At 40.4% G+C, this 15,758-nt stretch overlaps 1 protein-coding gene across 1 annotated transcript; it reads right to left on the bottom strand.

Moving 5' to 3' along the window:
* Window positions 1-2,432: 2,432 nt before the first annotated feature.
* LOC118415512 lies at window positions 2,433-13,370 on the bottom strand. Its single transcript, XM_035820179.1, has 5 exons — window positions 13,208-13,370; window positions 12,519-12,590; window positions 7,437-7,557; window positions 3,776-3,979; window positions 2,433-3,530 (listed from the first exon to the last, which is right to left on the bottom strand). Exons 1-5 carry the CDS (start codon window positions 13,368-13,370, stop codon window positions 2,636-2,638), a joined length of 1,455 nt encoding a protein of 484 aa, XP_035676072.1. The 3' UTR covers window positions 2,433-2,635.
* Window positions 13,371-15,758: the final 2,388 nt, after the last annotated feature.

The raw sequence follows: 15,758 nt of genomic DNA, 5'->3' as shown, positions 1-15,758 counted from the left end.
AAAATAAGCGTTGCTAGAGAGCAAGGTTCTGGAACAGCTGCCATTCGGTGCTAACTCAGGTGACCTCAATACGACAGCAAATACCCCAGGTGTGACCATAGGACTTAAGGTTTTGAACCACTTACACTGGGAAGAAATGACCCCTAGTCTTTTCCGTAAGTGTGGTGGGTTCTTTGCCCTATCTGAGGGAGGGCCTTTACCGAAGTGAAGGGAGAAAAGTCGTGTTAAGAGCCCTTTCCAAGCACACACGATTGGTGGCATATCAACTGATTCAAACCCAGAACCTCTGGGTTATGTAACATACACAGCTCCTTCAAACACAGCTGCTTCACAAACAGCTCATTCACACACTGCCACTTCACACAGCTCATTCACATAATAACACACAGATGCTTCAGTCATAGCTTTTTCGCTGAGCACAAATAACCCCTACTGCTAAACAGCTTTTGTCCCAATGGGCTTTCGTAGGTCCAAGTAGCCTGACGTGATAGCCAGCCCAGGTAGACAGCCCAGGTAGACAGCCCAGGTAGACAGCCCAGCCTTTTCCGTAAACCCCCTGACCCGCAGATGGCGGCGGGAGGAGTTACACCGGGCACTAGAGTTAAAGAAACTACAAGAAGAGGTCAAAGCTCTGGAACTAGAGTTAGCAGGATACCAGCCTGCGAAACAAGCCGTCGACAAGAAGAAGAACAATGCGGAATATTCCGTAAACAAGACCACCATCGACGCCACATCTGTTTGCGTCACGCAGGGGGTGCAGACTGATCATGGTGAGAAAGAAACAGCGGTGGGCCCCCTGGGAGCGGCGGACCTAACCTTGGATCAGCTGAGAGCCAACACGAAGCTGCAACAAGCCGTTCAACTCAAGTGGCACGAAACCCTAGGACAGAAGACGAAGGCGGAAGCAGGTAAGACCAATTCAAAATTAAATCCCCGTGAACTCAAATCCAATTACTGTATACATTTCTTAAAAATTTGTTTATAAAATGATGGTCTTCATCCCATCCTATTATTTCATCTACATAATCTCTACTTCTTGCGCATATAGTTATAAGTTTAAAATATAAAGTTGACATTTAACCCCTAAATACCAAAACTTTCAAAGGCAAGTTAAAACATTTGTTGCTTTTGGTAGACAATGGTGTTCTATAATATGCAGCATCTTTGAATCTATAATATGCAGCATCTTTGAAATTTACATCTTTTACTTCATTTTAACTACACGTCACGCCAAACCTACCTGTAAAACAATTGTCTTCTGACGACTTTCCGCCATGCCACTTGTAAACATGGCCCTGAAGTAGGGGCTAGCCGCAGACAGAACAAGTCGATGGCAGGGAAACCAGCGGCCCTCGACTTCAAGGACGACATCCTGCAGTACCCCAGCCTTCTGTAAGTCACCCATAGTTCCAAGAAACCCGCGCAGATAGCTCTCGTCTTGGTAGGAACGAGGACGAACTGCGCTGGCGTGGGGTTCTTTGTCTGCGGCAGCCATGTTGATGATGATGGTATGACCCCAGGGTCAAAGGATAGGTAGACAAGACAATACTGATTACCCACATAATATACCAGTAAGAGTGTTGCGTCATCGCTCGAGATGAACGGACTAACGTATTAAAAATATATATTAGAAGTCCAAAATATAATCCCCCCTCAGTCTGCGCAGTGAACCTCTCCATGTTGCCACGGCTGCAGAATCCTCAAAAGATGAGGTTGGCAGCCTAACCGAAAGAAGAAGTCAAAATATTACCCAAAAGTTACAAAAAGGAGTTTTAACAATATTTTTGTACCACATTATCACGTCTTACCGCTTAGTAATCAGTTGCTGGGCCCTTCAGATAAACTTTAATTAAAACTAACGGTATGCCTATTTGTATTTTTGTACATGACATTAATCTGGTTACCCTTACAACGGGTCTTGGAACAATAGCACTTAGAAATACCCACGTGTCTTGTATTGTTCGCAACCTCAATAAATCAAATCAAAAGGGCAACGTTTTGTATCTTTAAGTAACGTTATATTTATTGTTTAAAACATGATACAAAAAATATATAATAAAACATTGTAAACGGTAACATTAACTTGTGTAAATAGTAGAACGGGTAACTTCCAATCTCGTGTACGATATCTACGTGCACTTGAGTCTGTATTCATAAGCTGGTGTAAAGTCAAGTAACATGGGTACATTACGAATTACATGTGTAATTTTAAATCGTCAGCAAAAGTCCTGAGCTCTATGGAGTCACTTTTTGAAGAGCCTGACCAGTGGAGGGCTGCTAAAAGTTAAACTTGGTTAGACTAACATAGCATGTGATGAAAAAAAAAACAGAACTATTAACATTAATAGGCTATAGGAAAGGATAAAATTTAGAATAAATCGAAATTGCAATAATCGTTGGAGATCAATAAAAGGTGTTTTTCGAATTACTGCCGTTAGATTTCAAAACACATCTCGTCTGTAATAAAAATATCCGTATCCATATCTATAAGAGAGGCGCAATGTTTGTACCAAATTTCTTTCATTGTGGGGAGATTAACCAAAATCTCAGATCTAAACAAAAATGTTATCTAACAGCTTTGTTCTGTGGGTCCTGATCTTACATAGTAACGTTGAAAAGCATAAGATGTGATGTGTTATGCTCTCCTTAGATAAGGTAGGTATACACGAGCCACGGGGCACTGACATGAAGGTACACAATACTCCTCATTAGGTATGGAGGCATTCAAGTCTCTCCAAGCATCAGCAGATCTGTCATACACATAGACTAGATAGTCATTGGATGAACCTTGTACAGTATTATCGTAGGTCGCCCATGCATGCAGCTGGTTCTCCAGTACAAAAAAATAGGGAAACTTAACCTTAACATCAAGGTTTCTCGAGTTTGGCCAGCCCTGCAGTTTCTGCCAGTGGTCTAACTCTGTATCGTACACCATAGTCTGGGTGAAGTGATGATCTGTGCAGAAAATGTCTGTTCCTATGGCAACGGCTGTGCGGACTTGAGGTATGAGTTTGGGCGGAGTCCGCTCACACCAAGAGTCCTGACTCGGGTCGTAGCGATGCATTTCTGAGTTCATGATGAAATATATGTGTTGGCCGCAGAGCAAAGGAGCGCAAAAATTCCACTCTGCATCAATTAGCAGCTGTGAACAGTCCTGCCACTGGTCTGTGTGCCGGTTGTACTTTCTCATATTCACTGATCCAGTGGCGCCAAGTATGATTCTTGTTTCAACGCCAAGGTTGTAAAAAAGATTATCTTTTTCAACAAGGAGCTTTTCGTAACGAGTTGCTCCTGGTTGCAGCGAATTGGATACAGATGACATACCAGCATGTTTCCATACATTCTCTGCATGGTTGTACTTTAACATGGACAATTCATCGTAACCTTCTTTATCAAATTCGCTACTCAGCAAGAATATATCATTATTACTTGTGACTGTTATGGCCCAGGCTTCAGCAAAGTTAATATCATCATAACTGCAGCTTATGTACTTCCCTTCCTGGGGGTTCATGAAGAGAATCTCATCTATCCTGGAGAGGATTGAAAAAAAAATGTCACAAACTGTCAATAAAACTCGACTGCAAATTCTTTTCTTCAGGTACACACTAATGTGGTCTATCAAATGAAATCTTGTCACTCGAGCGAAATGGGCTTAAGTGTGTGATACTATAGAAATGTGTATTGCATGCCCTTCAAATTATGTGAAAGAATTCTTCCCATTATCATCATCATCCCAGCGTAGTCTAATTAACAATATGAAGAAGTATATACTGACTCTACTCTGAACAGCAGCACCATCTCCGTGAACATCCCATGCCTCGGTTTCAGATCGGGGTCTACATTCTGCACCATATTCCTGATGGCCGTATAACTCCCAGGATTCTCCCTGACCAGTGGATGTTCCAAGATGGCTGCCGTGTCGTCTGAGGTCAGCAGGTTGAAGCGGATGTGAGAGAGGATGCTTGGTAGGTGGTGCAGTCTGTAGTAATTTAAGGGGGGAGGGGGACTTAAAGACCAAGGGGGTACTATAGAATCACCCAATAATTTCGACTACTGTAAACTATCAGGTTCAGTCTGCAACAAGCTCTCATACAGTGAACATGGGTGCTGGAGCTGGGTTAATACGTACACTGTAGAGTTCAAGTAGTCACAGCTAGATAAATAGTTTTAGTTTGGTAGCACATAAAAGTCAATTTGTAAGCTTTCTCTAAACAGAAATAATGTGAATCAATGGCCACAGACTCACTGATCCTAGCCTGGAAGGGAAACATTGGGGCACGAATAGATTGTATATACCCTTCTTGCTGGTGAAGACTGTGCAAGTAATTCTACTAGTAGTCTCACATTGCAAAGAAGGTGCCACGATTACAAGACATAGTTGTATTTGTAGACACACAAACGCCAATAGAAAGCTCATATAAACTATGGGAAAAGAAATAACCTTACAAGTTTCAAAGGGACTAGTAATATCTGCCAAAATAAATGCCCTTATTCTCTACAATGAGGATACCAGCTCTGATTTGAAAACAAGACACCAAATAGCTTCTGAGAGGCGAGACACCAAATAGTAAAGATGTTGACATTCAGTAACTCGGACAAAGGTAGAGAGCAAGATTGTGCAGGAAAGAGTGCAGATTTACTTCTACACCGAATTCAAAGAATCAGGAAATCTGGCCAACATTTTGACTTTATAAGACTGGTCTGATATTTATCCTTTCAAACCTAATGTTGTAGAAAATATGGTATGGTGTCTTTAGCCTTGCAACAAATTTATGTGGCATTTTGCTTTGTTTGACAGCATTTTGTTGATAAGTAGTGGAGAAAATTTTTGATCTGATAGTTAATACGCTAATAACTTTCAACCTTATAACGTAATGCCATCCCTTTGTTCCTGGCAGCAGACACTGGCTGGACTCCCCATGGCTTAGTTTATGTGGTCTAGAGGGTCAATTCAGCTTTCAAACCCCTGGCAGAGCTCAGCAGGGAACATCTATATTAGTTTATGGCTATAGGGAAGAAAATGGATCTTTAACACCACAAAAGACTCTTATTTGCTTTAGTATGTGCCAAAGCTCGACTAGCCAAAGTTAACAATGTGTAACTGTCTTAAACTGCACTAAAAAGTAATAAATGTGTACTTACTGGCTAACATGAAGCAATTGGAAAAACATATAAACATACTAGTTACACCAACCTGTCCTCCCTGCTGTGCTGCACCCATCTCACCACAGCCTCCCACACCGTTGTCTCTTCTTTAACATCCAGCTTATCATGGCTGATGATCTCAGTCAGCTGATTCACACTCAGGCTGTAAAACTCCTCGCTGGAGGCAACCTGTGGAAGTGTACATGTTGAACATTAAATGTTCTTTTAAAAAAGCAACCTTCCATATTGATTATAAGACGGTTCTTGTGAACAATGAAGTGTGAGTTCTATTCTTGTATGTTATTCTGAGTATAGCTACAAAAACATGTAACTCCCTTCCTAGACATGACAATTTTCAACCACTGTTGCATGAAATGAAAGTTATAAAATGCTACTGACCTACCCTACTATGAAAGTATCAGACCCACCTCAACAAAGTTTCTATGGATCAACTGCAGACATTGTATCTTGACAATGTCCACAAAGAAGACATCAGCAAACTTGAACAGGTCCACACAGGTGGAGCGCTCCACGTTCATGGCCATGTAGCTGCTGCAGGTGTCTCTCACATAGTCCAGTTGGAGGAGGTCGGCTGTCTGGTACAGGGGCTGCACTTTGTCCAGGGACACATGGAGGGTTCCAGAGTAGATGTAACTCAGGATCTCCCCAAACATGCCTGCATCCACACCCTGCAAAACAGTAAATCGTAACAATGTTCAAACATCTAACACATAAGGTATTATTATTAGGGTGTATAAAGAAGGAAAATATATCACAAATTTCCTTGATTATCTCAAAGAGGTCATTTTTTCTCCCATTCTGTTGTTTTATCTACATAATATTTACTACTACTTTATCTGTTTCCGATAACTGTAAAGAATTCTTTTTCGTTTAAGATACATGCTCATGGCCACAAAAATATACTTTGACCCCAAAATTTAAAAGAGGTCAGCCGGTGGGGAGGGGGGCATATGTAGCGACAAAGGAAAGTTTAATTTGTTCGTTTTGGTAAACAATGGATTTCCCCTGTTTATATTTGTTCTCTATGGTACGCAGCATGTTTAGATGTACCCTGTTTTACTCTATTCTAACTCTATTTTACACCAAACCTACCTGTAAAACAACCGTCTTCTGACGACTTTCCGCCATGTCACTTGTAAACATGGCCCTGAAGTAGGGGCTGGCCGCGGACAGAACAAGCCGATGGCAGGGAAACCGCCGACCCTCGACTTCAAGGACGACATCTTGTAGTACCCCATCCTTCTGTAACTCGCCCACAGTTCCAAGAAACCCAGATAGCTCTCGTCTTGGTAGGAACGAGGACGAACTGCGCTGTCGTAGGGTTCTTGGTGTGCGACAGCCATGTTGATGATGATCGTGTGACCCAGGGTCAATCAGGAGGTAGATGAACACTGATTACCCACATAATGTAGAAGTACATGTGCTGGCGTCATCCCTCGAGATGAATGGCAACCGTAAAATTCAAGGTTTTTTTTTATATATGTACTGTTGTTTTCAATATTCTGTTTTGAATGATTAACTTGTTATTACTGCCTTACGCTCTAAGCGTCGACACATCCATACCAATATGTATATGTACTACACTGGTCAACGAGTAAAATGATTATTTGATTTGAAATTGCATATGCAAAACTATACACAACAATAGAACTTAAAGTTACTTGGACAGGAAACTCCCGAGTCGCACTCTTGTGTCTCCTCAGCATCTCCATCACACTCCGCCCCGCCGTGCTCTGGTGCCGGATTGGTGCAGCTTCGGTCCCGAGTCTGCGTACCGACTCCACACGTCACGCTGCAGGCAGACCATGGGCTCCAGTCAGACCAGCCGCCATCAACTACAAGAAAAACAGAGAAAAGCTAATACGAAGGGCAAGAACTAGCTTCCAGCTGTAAACAAACACATGTCATCAGAATTGAATATAGTAACCCAAAACGTATGAGGTGCTCCAATAGCCTGTTCTGTGTCGAACATTAAGTTATACGATGTTAGAACATTCTGTAACATGTCAAACGGTAAATTTACGTTCTAGCTACGTTACAAAAAAATACAAATAGAAATATCTCTAATATGATGAAGCATTGTCTATCAATTGAATTGGAACAAAGGTTTTAAAAATGTAAGAACAAAAGGCAACAAACACCCACATGGTGATTAGAAATGTACTCTTCTACCTTATTTGTGTACAGCGCTGCAACAGAAAATGTAATATTATCACGAAAAAAGAAAACACCAACCATTTTCATCATTTGCCCTAGTCTGGAGATCAGACATAGGCTGTAGAGAACCTTGATCCATGTAGAGGGGGCTGTAGAACTGTGGCCTGCCGACAAACGCGTAGGTTTTTGTCCCCCGCACTGTCGCTTCACAAAGTTCATCTTTTGAACTGAAACCTGAAAGAAAGCAAGATAAAGAAAGAGATTTGGGTAGAGAGTAAATGTAAAAATAAATATTCAAATGTTATAAATGTATCAGGTGATGTCCAATATCCCTCGCCCCTAAATTGGCGGGAACATGCTAGTTTAAAATTAACAATTTGCAGAGAGATGGTCGAGTAAAAGCGGGATAGTTGTGTTTTTGTGGGACATAAAGCGCTTGCAGATGGTCAAAGCATAATAACTACTCTTAGATATGGGCAGGTGATGCAATGCTCCAATACCTCATACACTGACCAAAGTTTCCAATTGTTATGATTTAAACATCCGTTTTTTTATGTGAAAAGAACAATTTTAAAATACTAGTATGATACCAACTCATGTCCGTCTCAAGATAAGATTTTGTCCAGCGATAGAAAAAAGCTCAACATTTAAATCTCGTATCAACAACTGCGATTAAAATTGCTCATTAGTGTGTTTTGTAAATTGGTACATATTAGAGTACCCACTTAAGATAATCATGGCAAAAATCTGCCACGTATGAGTCTTTGAAGTGGTCTTCACTGGATGGGGGATTCTTAGATTCGATAGAATGACAATAGGCCATGACAATAGGTCAAGTTAGAGTAGGGTCTTATACGTCGTGCAACTGTCGTACTATCGCATACTAAGGATATTCTTCGGATAGTCCTGCATATGTCCTACAAAACTCAGCTGCATCTTTACGAAGAAGGCTTTCTTAGATACTTGATGGTATTCGTTTCTTTTACAGGCTGCTTGAAAATATTGTCGAGTCTGAAATCATAAGATTGTCGACGGTGAATATGTCACCGTGCAGTTACAGACATGCATTGTGCTTTTTTTTTTCTTTCCATGAGTGAAACCTTAACATCTGCTCCTTGGCGAGCCATTTTAAAACGAATTTGCGTTTTGAATGAATCGGACGCCATTTTGTAGCGCTATCTTAAGTGATTTTTAGAAAACCGTGTTGATTTACCTGATGGAATGACGCAGCTGAATGCGAGTATCATGAAGATCCACGCCTTCATCTTCTGCTTGGCACTCACCGATACTTGCCAGTAAACAGTTGTGAGCTAACAGTATCATCAACATGGACGTCCCAGGTTCCAGAAATACGTGAAAAGAAAAACTCGCGTTTTTGACACACCCTGTAGTGCAGGAAATTGGTCTGTTGCTTTTCTGATACTGTTTTTGTTTTGTTTAAAGGGTATTTTGATCACAGTAGGAAACTGCGATCCCTGTAGGTTTTCCTACTGTCAACAACAGATATGCACTTTAAAGTCCATGGATGAATTACATGTATCAAAGGCAAAATTTTTCATTTTGCCTTCGTTCTCAGCTTTTCAATGTATTCCCTACGTTGCATGGTCTGTTGTGAAAAACTACAATAAGGATTATGAACGAATTTTTGATCTGTTTGTTGATGTAGTCTTTAAAGAGACGTGGTCATATTAGGACCCTTCATAAATCCTATAGAGGATTTGTCTTCCTACCTGTTGATATCGCAGTCAGGTCTGACCATAAGCTACAGTGTTAGAATACACTAGATTCAGTCTTAGAAATTCTACTCCACAAGAAAGTCACAAGAGTCTAGTTGAAGATCATGAAAAGGAAAAAAAAGAAATAATCGATTCCTAACTTTTAGTTGTCCATTATCGTTTCAGAACTTGAAGCCTTCAAGATATAGTGTAAAGTACATAAATAGCGCTACAAATTGTCGTTTGATTTGTTCAAAGCGCAGGGACCGAATGTTAACTCACGGAAAGAAGTATAGCTATTTCCCAAGGCTTGTTAATATACCTGGTGGAGTGACGCAGCCGAGTGCGAGTATCATGAAGACCCACGCTGACATGTTCTCTTTCTCACACACCAGTTCTTGCCAGTAAACGGTTACCAACTAACAGTTCCATCAACGTTGACGTGTTTCCAAACTGTCCGTCCCAAGCTCTGCAAGTGCGTGAAATGACAACCTCGCATTTTTTTAGACACACCCTGTTGCAGAGGAAATTGGTCTGTTGCTCTTCTAGTACTATGTTTGTTTACACACTTTTAAGCTTAAAAGCCGAAAAAAGTAAGATTAGGTGAAACCGCACCGAGTACAAAACCGATAGGCCCCGGCTCATCTGTTTTCCTAAAGGGATCACAGTTTTTTTTACTCTCAACAACTGATATATCGGTGGATTAAGTTACTGTAGCTTGAAATGTTTCATTTTACCGTTCGTTTTTTCAATGTCGTCCCTTTGTTGCATTCCGGGTTGTGGAAAGCTACTAGTATAATAACTCACGGACGGATCATGAAGGAGCTGTCGTAGTTTTTGGGTCTGTTGGTTGATGCAGCTTTCATGGAGGCTTGATCAGATTAGGACCCTTTATACATCACAGAGAAGACCAAGCTTCTTTGCTGTCAGGGATTCGAATGGCCATAAGAAACGGTTTTAAAGGCGGCTGAAACAAGACCTTATATATATATTTATATATTCTTAAAAGGGGTCTAGGTGATAATCATAGATAGAAAAGAAGTCGTTGAGCCCTAATTTTAGGTTATTTATTATCGTTTCGGAGCTGGAAGTTCACAACAAATGGCATAACCGGATCAGAACTCAGCAATGCCATATGGGGTCAACATGGGTCATATGACATTTTTGCTCTCCGGGTGAAATACAACAGACAAATTTATTACGTTCTTGTTGCATCCCGTTCTTTTAGGTATTTATAACTAGTATTACTTACAAAGTGTTACTATATTGTGTATTTCAGAGATAGATTTTTGGTAAGTTTTTCTATTAAAATAGAATTAAAACGACTAAAAATACCTCTCCGGTCTTTGTACTTGTTGTGTACTACCGTGTTCCTCATTTTCGCTGGTACAATTGATACAAAAAGAGACTATTTCTAAACATATTATCAGAACATATATTCTTCTAATTTCATCTTTAGTGACAGTTTGTTCGTGTATAACATTTGTGTATCGATGTTGCACTTCAATTTGTATTGGGAAATGTATCCTTCCCTACACCTTCCCCCCATCCTAACTTGTAGTGGTTTGTCTCCCGCCAACCAGCAAGAGACAGGTTAGGGAGACTCCAGTTCCAGTTAACAGGTGCACAAGAGAAGGGACGTTTCAGTAAACGCCCTGGGATGAGACGCTGTTTGCTCATTATGACCTCACATAAAAAACAAAATCGGGATAAGTGTAGACTAACGAAGTAAAACAATAATGGAATTAAAGTTGTGCAAATGGAAGATAGACATGCTTATGATGGAAAACAACTGTGACAGAGCTTGCTGACTGCAAATCGCATATTTTATTCTTAGATGACACTGCAAGAAAGCTGTTTTACATTACGTGGGGTTGTTTCGGTCTGCAAAAGACTATTGAAGCTAGCAGTAATTCTGTGTACTTACAAACAAGTTCAATCCTTATTGAGGATGTAGATGTATTAATTTGTGTATACACATGCTATTGATATCCCGTTCCTTTGATATGTCCTTATAATGTTGCTCGCCGGTGCGTTGCACCTTGTTATCAACCTTATGCAGTGAATCAAAGAATAGATTATAACAAAGCAAAGAAAAAACAAGACAAAGACAAGACAAAGACAAGACAATATAAGTTTTATTCACAAAACCATGCCCAAAGGCTAATTGCATGTACAATCTCAAACACTAAGAGTAGAAGATACACAACACTAGGGTCTAATCAACTATACGATACAAAGAATGCTATTGTCGGTTTTGACTTCTTCTTTGAAGGCAGTGGTAAATGAACTGCCCCACGTTATGTATAATGATTGGATTTGGTTCTTTTTGAAATATATCCTTTTGGTAATGGTAAAATCTCGATGAAATTGTGAAAACTGTTTGAAATTATCTGTTTCTTTCAGCTTCATTGTGTGTACAGTTAATAATAAAATGTCTTTCCCTTTTGACTGCATTCATTGAGCAATATACAAAAAATAGCTCATGAACAGGGAGGGAAAAGCAACGAACGTATTTTCAGGGTTGACCAGCTCTGAGGCTTTCAGATTCGATCAGTCATTCTATATCCCACTGCTTACCTCTCAAAATTTTTGATGTCCATCTATTCACTGGTAAATATGCAAACATGAACTAAAGTGAGGATAAAGTTTGGTTTCTTCGTGATGCCATTTACCAACACATATGAACTTTCACGCTAAACTGAGTCTAGTTTGGAGGTAGGTATGCGACGTACGTGTGTCTAACGCATACGTTATATCATACGCCAAGTGCATTACTTCCATCACATTCCGTTGGAGCTGTATTCCAATCTATCTTATCCTATGCTAATCTACTCTGTTTTATATATTCTATCCTATTCTAGTTCTATTATGTTCTGCTCAATTTTGGTATGTTTCGTTATCATTTTCTGTAATTCACATATGAGTATAATTTCTTACCATCACTTTGTTCGTCGTCGTCTTTTTTCTGTAACTTTACCGTTAAACTTTTTTCCAAACTTTGTTATTCGTTTTTTTTTTATTCGTTGGACTTTAAAAAGGATTAGCTATTCTTCCCGTACGGTGTAAGCGAATATTAATTTTGTAGCCGGTGGCAAACCTTGTCTAAATGGTACCCCACTGGTCCAAGACTGGCGGTCGAGATAGCAGGCGTAGGTTCCAGCCACGGCGTTATCCATATTGTCGGCTACAAGGGGGCAGGGGGCGTGGTCATCGTAGTACTGCAGTATTCTGGCAGCTGCTAAGAGTTCTTGAAGAGAACGGTGTTGGGGAATGTCGATGTTTCTTATTTTGGGTTTGTTTATTTGTTTGTTTGTTTGTTTGTTTGTTTTTAACCTCTGTGTTTTGCTGCCACATGCCTGTCCAAAGTGGATTACTGTACTGCAGAATAGTCGCACTAGTCACGCGTGTAGGGTTTGTCTCCGGAATGAGTTCTCATATGTCTGGATAACTTAGATTTTTGATTTGTTCTGAACCCACACTCCCCACACATGTAGGGTTTCACACCAGTGTGTTTTACTGCAATATGGTTGTCAACAGTGGCTTTCCCTGCTGCAGAAAAGTCACAATGGTCACACTTGTAGGGTTTTCCTCCGGTATGGGTTCTCATATGTCTGGATAACGTACACCTCTGAACTGCCCTATATCCACACTCATCACACATGTAGGGTTTATCACCTGTGTGTTTTGCTGCTACATGGAGGTCAAGGTTGGGTTTCCGCGCTGCAGAAAAGTCGCACTGGTCACACTTGTAGGGTTTTTCTCCTGTATGGGTTCTCATGTGTTGAAACAAAGAAAACTTACGAGCAGTCCCGAATCCACAACTGTCACACATGTAGGGTTGTTCACCAGTATGCATTACTGTCATATGTCGATTCAAACTGTATTTATACGCTGCAGAATAGTCGCACTGGTCGCACTTGTAGGGTTTTTCTCCAGTATGGGTTCTCATATGTTGGGATAAGGCTGACCTGTAAGCTGTCCTGTACCCACACTCCCCACACATGTAGGGTTTCTCACCGGTGTGTTTTCCTGCAATATGCTCTTCTAATGTGGGTTTTCGTGCAGCAGAATAATCACACTGATCACACCTGTATGGTTTCTCATCTGTATAGGTTACCATATGTACAGAAAAGTGTTTCGAGCTGTGCTGAAGCCAGACTCCTCACAAGTGAAGTGTTTCTCACTAGAGTTCTTGATATCTTGCGCTGCTGTCTGGGTTGCAGCAATGCTTGTTTTGCTGTCGCAGTCAACCAGGGGAACCTCGGCGAGGGACCCATGGTAACAGATCTGCTCCACTTTGGTGTGAGACCCTTGGCCTGCTGTTGCCATATCTTAACTAAAATAATGAAGACACCATTTTAAATAACTCATCGTGATATTCAAGCTATAAATCAATCAGATAACTTCAACTCAAGTTTGGCATGTTTTTGAAAAAAAAATTTAAATACTTTTCTTAGCTAGAGTTAGGTGCAGCCAGTTCTTTGTGAGCGCTTCCAATCTACGCATCCCGTTAATTTAGGTCACAACCTTTCTCATATCAAATAAAATTTATTCCGCCCAAAAAGAAAAAGGCAGGAATTCTGGTAATCAGACAACCAAGTGCTGTAGTACATGGATACAGTATGTTTCTGTAAAAAAATACGGACTGATAAAGGTTAAATTTTAGATTTTTTTTAAGGCCCAATGAACGATATGAAAAACATTTACAGCCCCCCAAACTGTTACAAAGTACAAATACACAAGTACATAACGTGCGGAGGTAATGAGGGTCGCACGTAAGTTATTTCGCCCCCCCCCCCCCCCGTTCTCCTTTTTTTATAACCTGGCTGACCAACCCTCTCTCTGGTGAATATCGTACAATCCCTAACACGAAGATACGCCCTCTGGAGTGTTCACGGCTAATTTAACAGACAACCATCGACGAACAATGGGCATAAACAATGATGTGATAAAACGTCCTTGGTGTGAAATATCCCCACCTGTCCTCGCGTGCCAACAGATCTCAGGTAACTGGCTACTTTGCATAGGAATCGACCAAGAGGGCGAGTTTTCTTTTTTTATTGCAACATATACATGTTGGCGACTCACTCAAGTCGTAACTTATATTAGTGCTGCCACCAAAAACGATTACAATGACAGGGATAGATAGATATATGAAAACAAAACAACAAATAAGCAAAGCAAAAATTAACCAATGAAAATAAAAAGATATCAACAGAGGATATGATATTAAGGTCCCATTGATGTGTTACTCAGAGTGGGTAATTAAGAGATTCGAGCCAATATTTTTTTACGGTGGCATAAGATATATCATAAGCTGGGGGAAGTTTAACCGGCAGAGGAGTTTTATTTCATCGCCGGCTAAACTCCTTCCCCAGCTTGTAAAAAAATATCACCGCAAGATCTGCTTGGAAATTAGGTCTTACCTGCCTTCTAATTATGTTTTACCTTCACGTAAACGATGACGCTGGCAGCTTTGTCTTTCCGTCGTATCGTGGGGTCAGAGGTGAAAGTGAAGTAGGTCGAAGGTGAATGTATTCACTTTCCCAGAATGCATTTTTTGTCTCCTGCCATCACGTTAGAAGGAATGTCAAAGACTCACCAATAGACTCTTGTTTATGGGTGAGAAATATAAAAATTAACCTATCTACATCTACGGTTATAGAGCACTGAACAAAGCCCATGCGCGGAACATAACGCTCAGAGAGTGCATACTAAATTATTCATTTAGCATACATAATAAATCGTCCTCATTATGTTTAACCCTATTCAGACCGGGCTTTTTAGGTCATCCCTGGACTGGGGGGGGGGGGGTTGGGCTTTTGAGGCCCTCCACTTCTAAGTCCTCTAACTCTTAAACAACGTGCCGTAGGGCTAACAAATTTTCAGGACATGGTATCGACATAATATCTGACTTGCATTTAACGTTTGACGTTACGTTGACGTAGGATGACGTAATTATGACGTCATCAATTTGATCATATTGGCCGGACCCCCATGAAAAAAGGTATTCTCAGAAACTTCAAGTTATACTAGAAAAAATGTAACAACAAGTGCAGATAACAGAATAACAATGTTAATTACGACTTGTATTGCCAATAGCAACATCGATGACGTTATAATGACGCCAAAAAATTACGTCATGCACATATAAGATACGAGTTAGGCTCCGCGATATTATATCCACCACCTTGAATTTTTTGTCTTTATTTTTTGCAACAAGTAATCCCAAAGGGCAATGGAAATAGACTAAATTCATTCATTTAGATGGTTTTTGATGAAAAAATACCAGGTAGTTACAAATTTTAAGGGATACTTAGCTTGTTATTCTTGATCTTGCCATACGGTCCGCCATCTTTGATTTTGGGCTGATGGCGTCATCAAATTAGCATAATTTATGCATATATAATTATTAAAGATATGCTAAATAATATAAGCTTTATTTATGTAAAAAAAATAGCAGTAATATAGCAAATAAATGTGAAAAATACATTGTTAGAACCCAAAATATTGATTTTTGGCAAAACTGCCTGTCAACAAACGGTTGCCATGGCAACCCGAAAAAATGGAAATTTTTTCAAACTTCGTGAAATTGTTGCAAACAATATTCTAAGAAAACTCCCAAAATTTGGTGGCTTTAGCGTAAGGCGTTCTGGCCTTATAGGACATCGAAGTTGGCGCAGGCCCCCAAAGCCCCCCCCCCCCCCGGTCGAATAG

The sequence above is a fragment of the Branchiostoma floridae genome, chromosome 5 (assembly GCF_000003815.2).
Source record: "Branchiostoma floridae strain S238N-H82 chromosome 5, Bfl_VNyyK, whole genome shotgun sequence".
NCBI lineage: Eukaryota > Metazoa > Chordata > Leptocardii > Amphioxiformes > Branchiostomatidae > Branchiostoma > Branchiostoma floridae.
Note: the sequence above shows the minus strand (reverse complement) of the source record. Positions and strands in the feature narration are given on the sequence as shown.

Excerpts from the sequence above, each read along its gene's own strand:
- LOC118415512 (XM_035820179.1), bottom strand. The coding sequence starts at position 13,370 with ATGGCAACAGCAGGCCAAGGGTCTCACACCAAAGTGGAGCAGATCTGT. Across the intron at positions 7,558-12,518 it reads ACCCTACATGTGTGGGGAGT|GTTTCAGTTCAAAAGATGAA; the intron begins GTGGGTTCAGAA and ends GCTTTCTTTCAG. Across the intron at positions 3,531-3,775 it reads GTGCTGCTGTTCAGAGTAGA|GATAGATGAGATTCTCTTCA; the intron begins GTCAGTATATAC and ends AATCCTCTCCAG.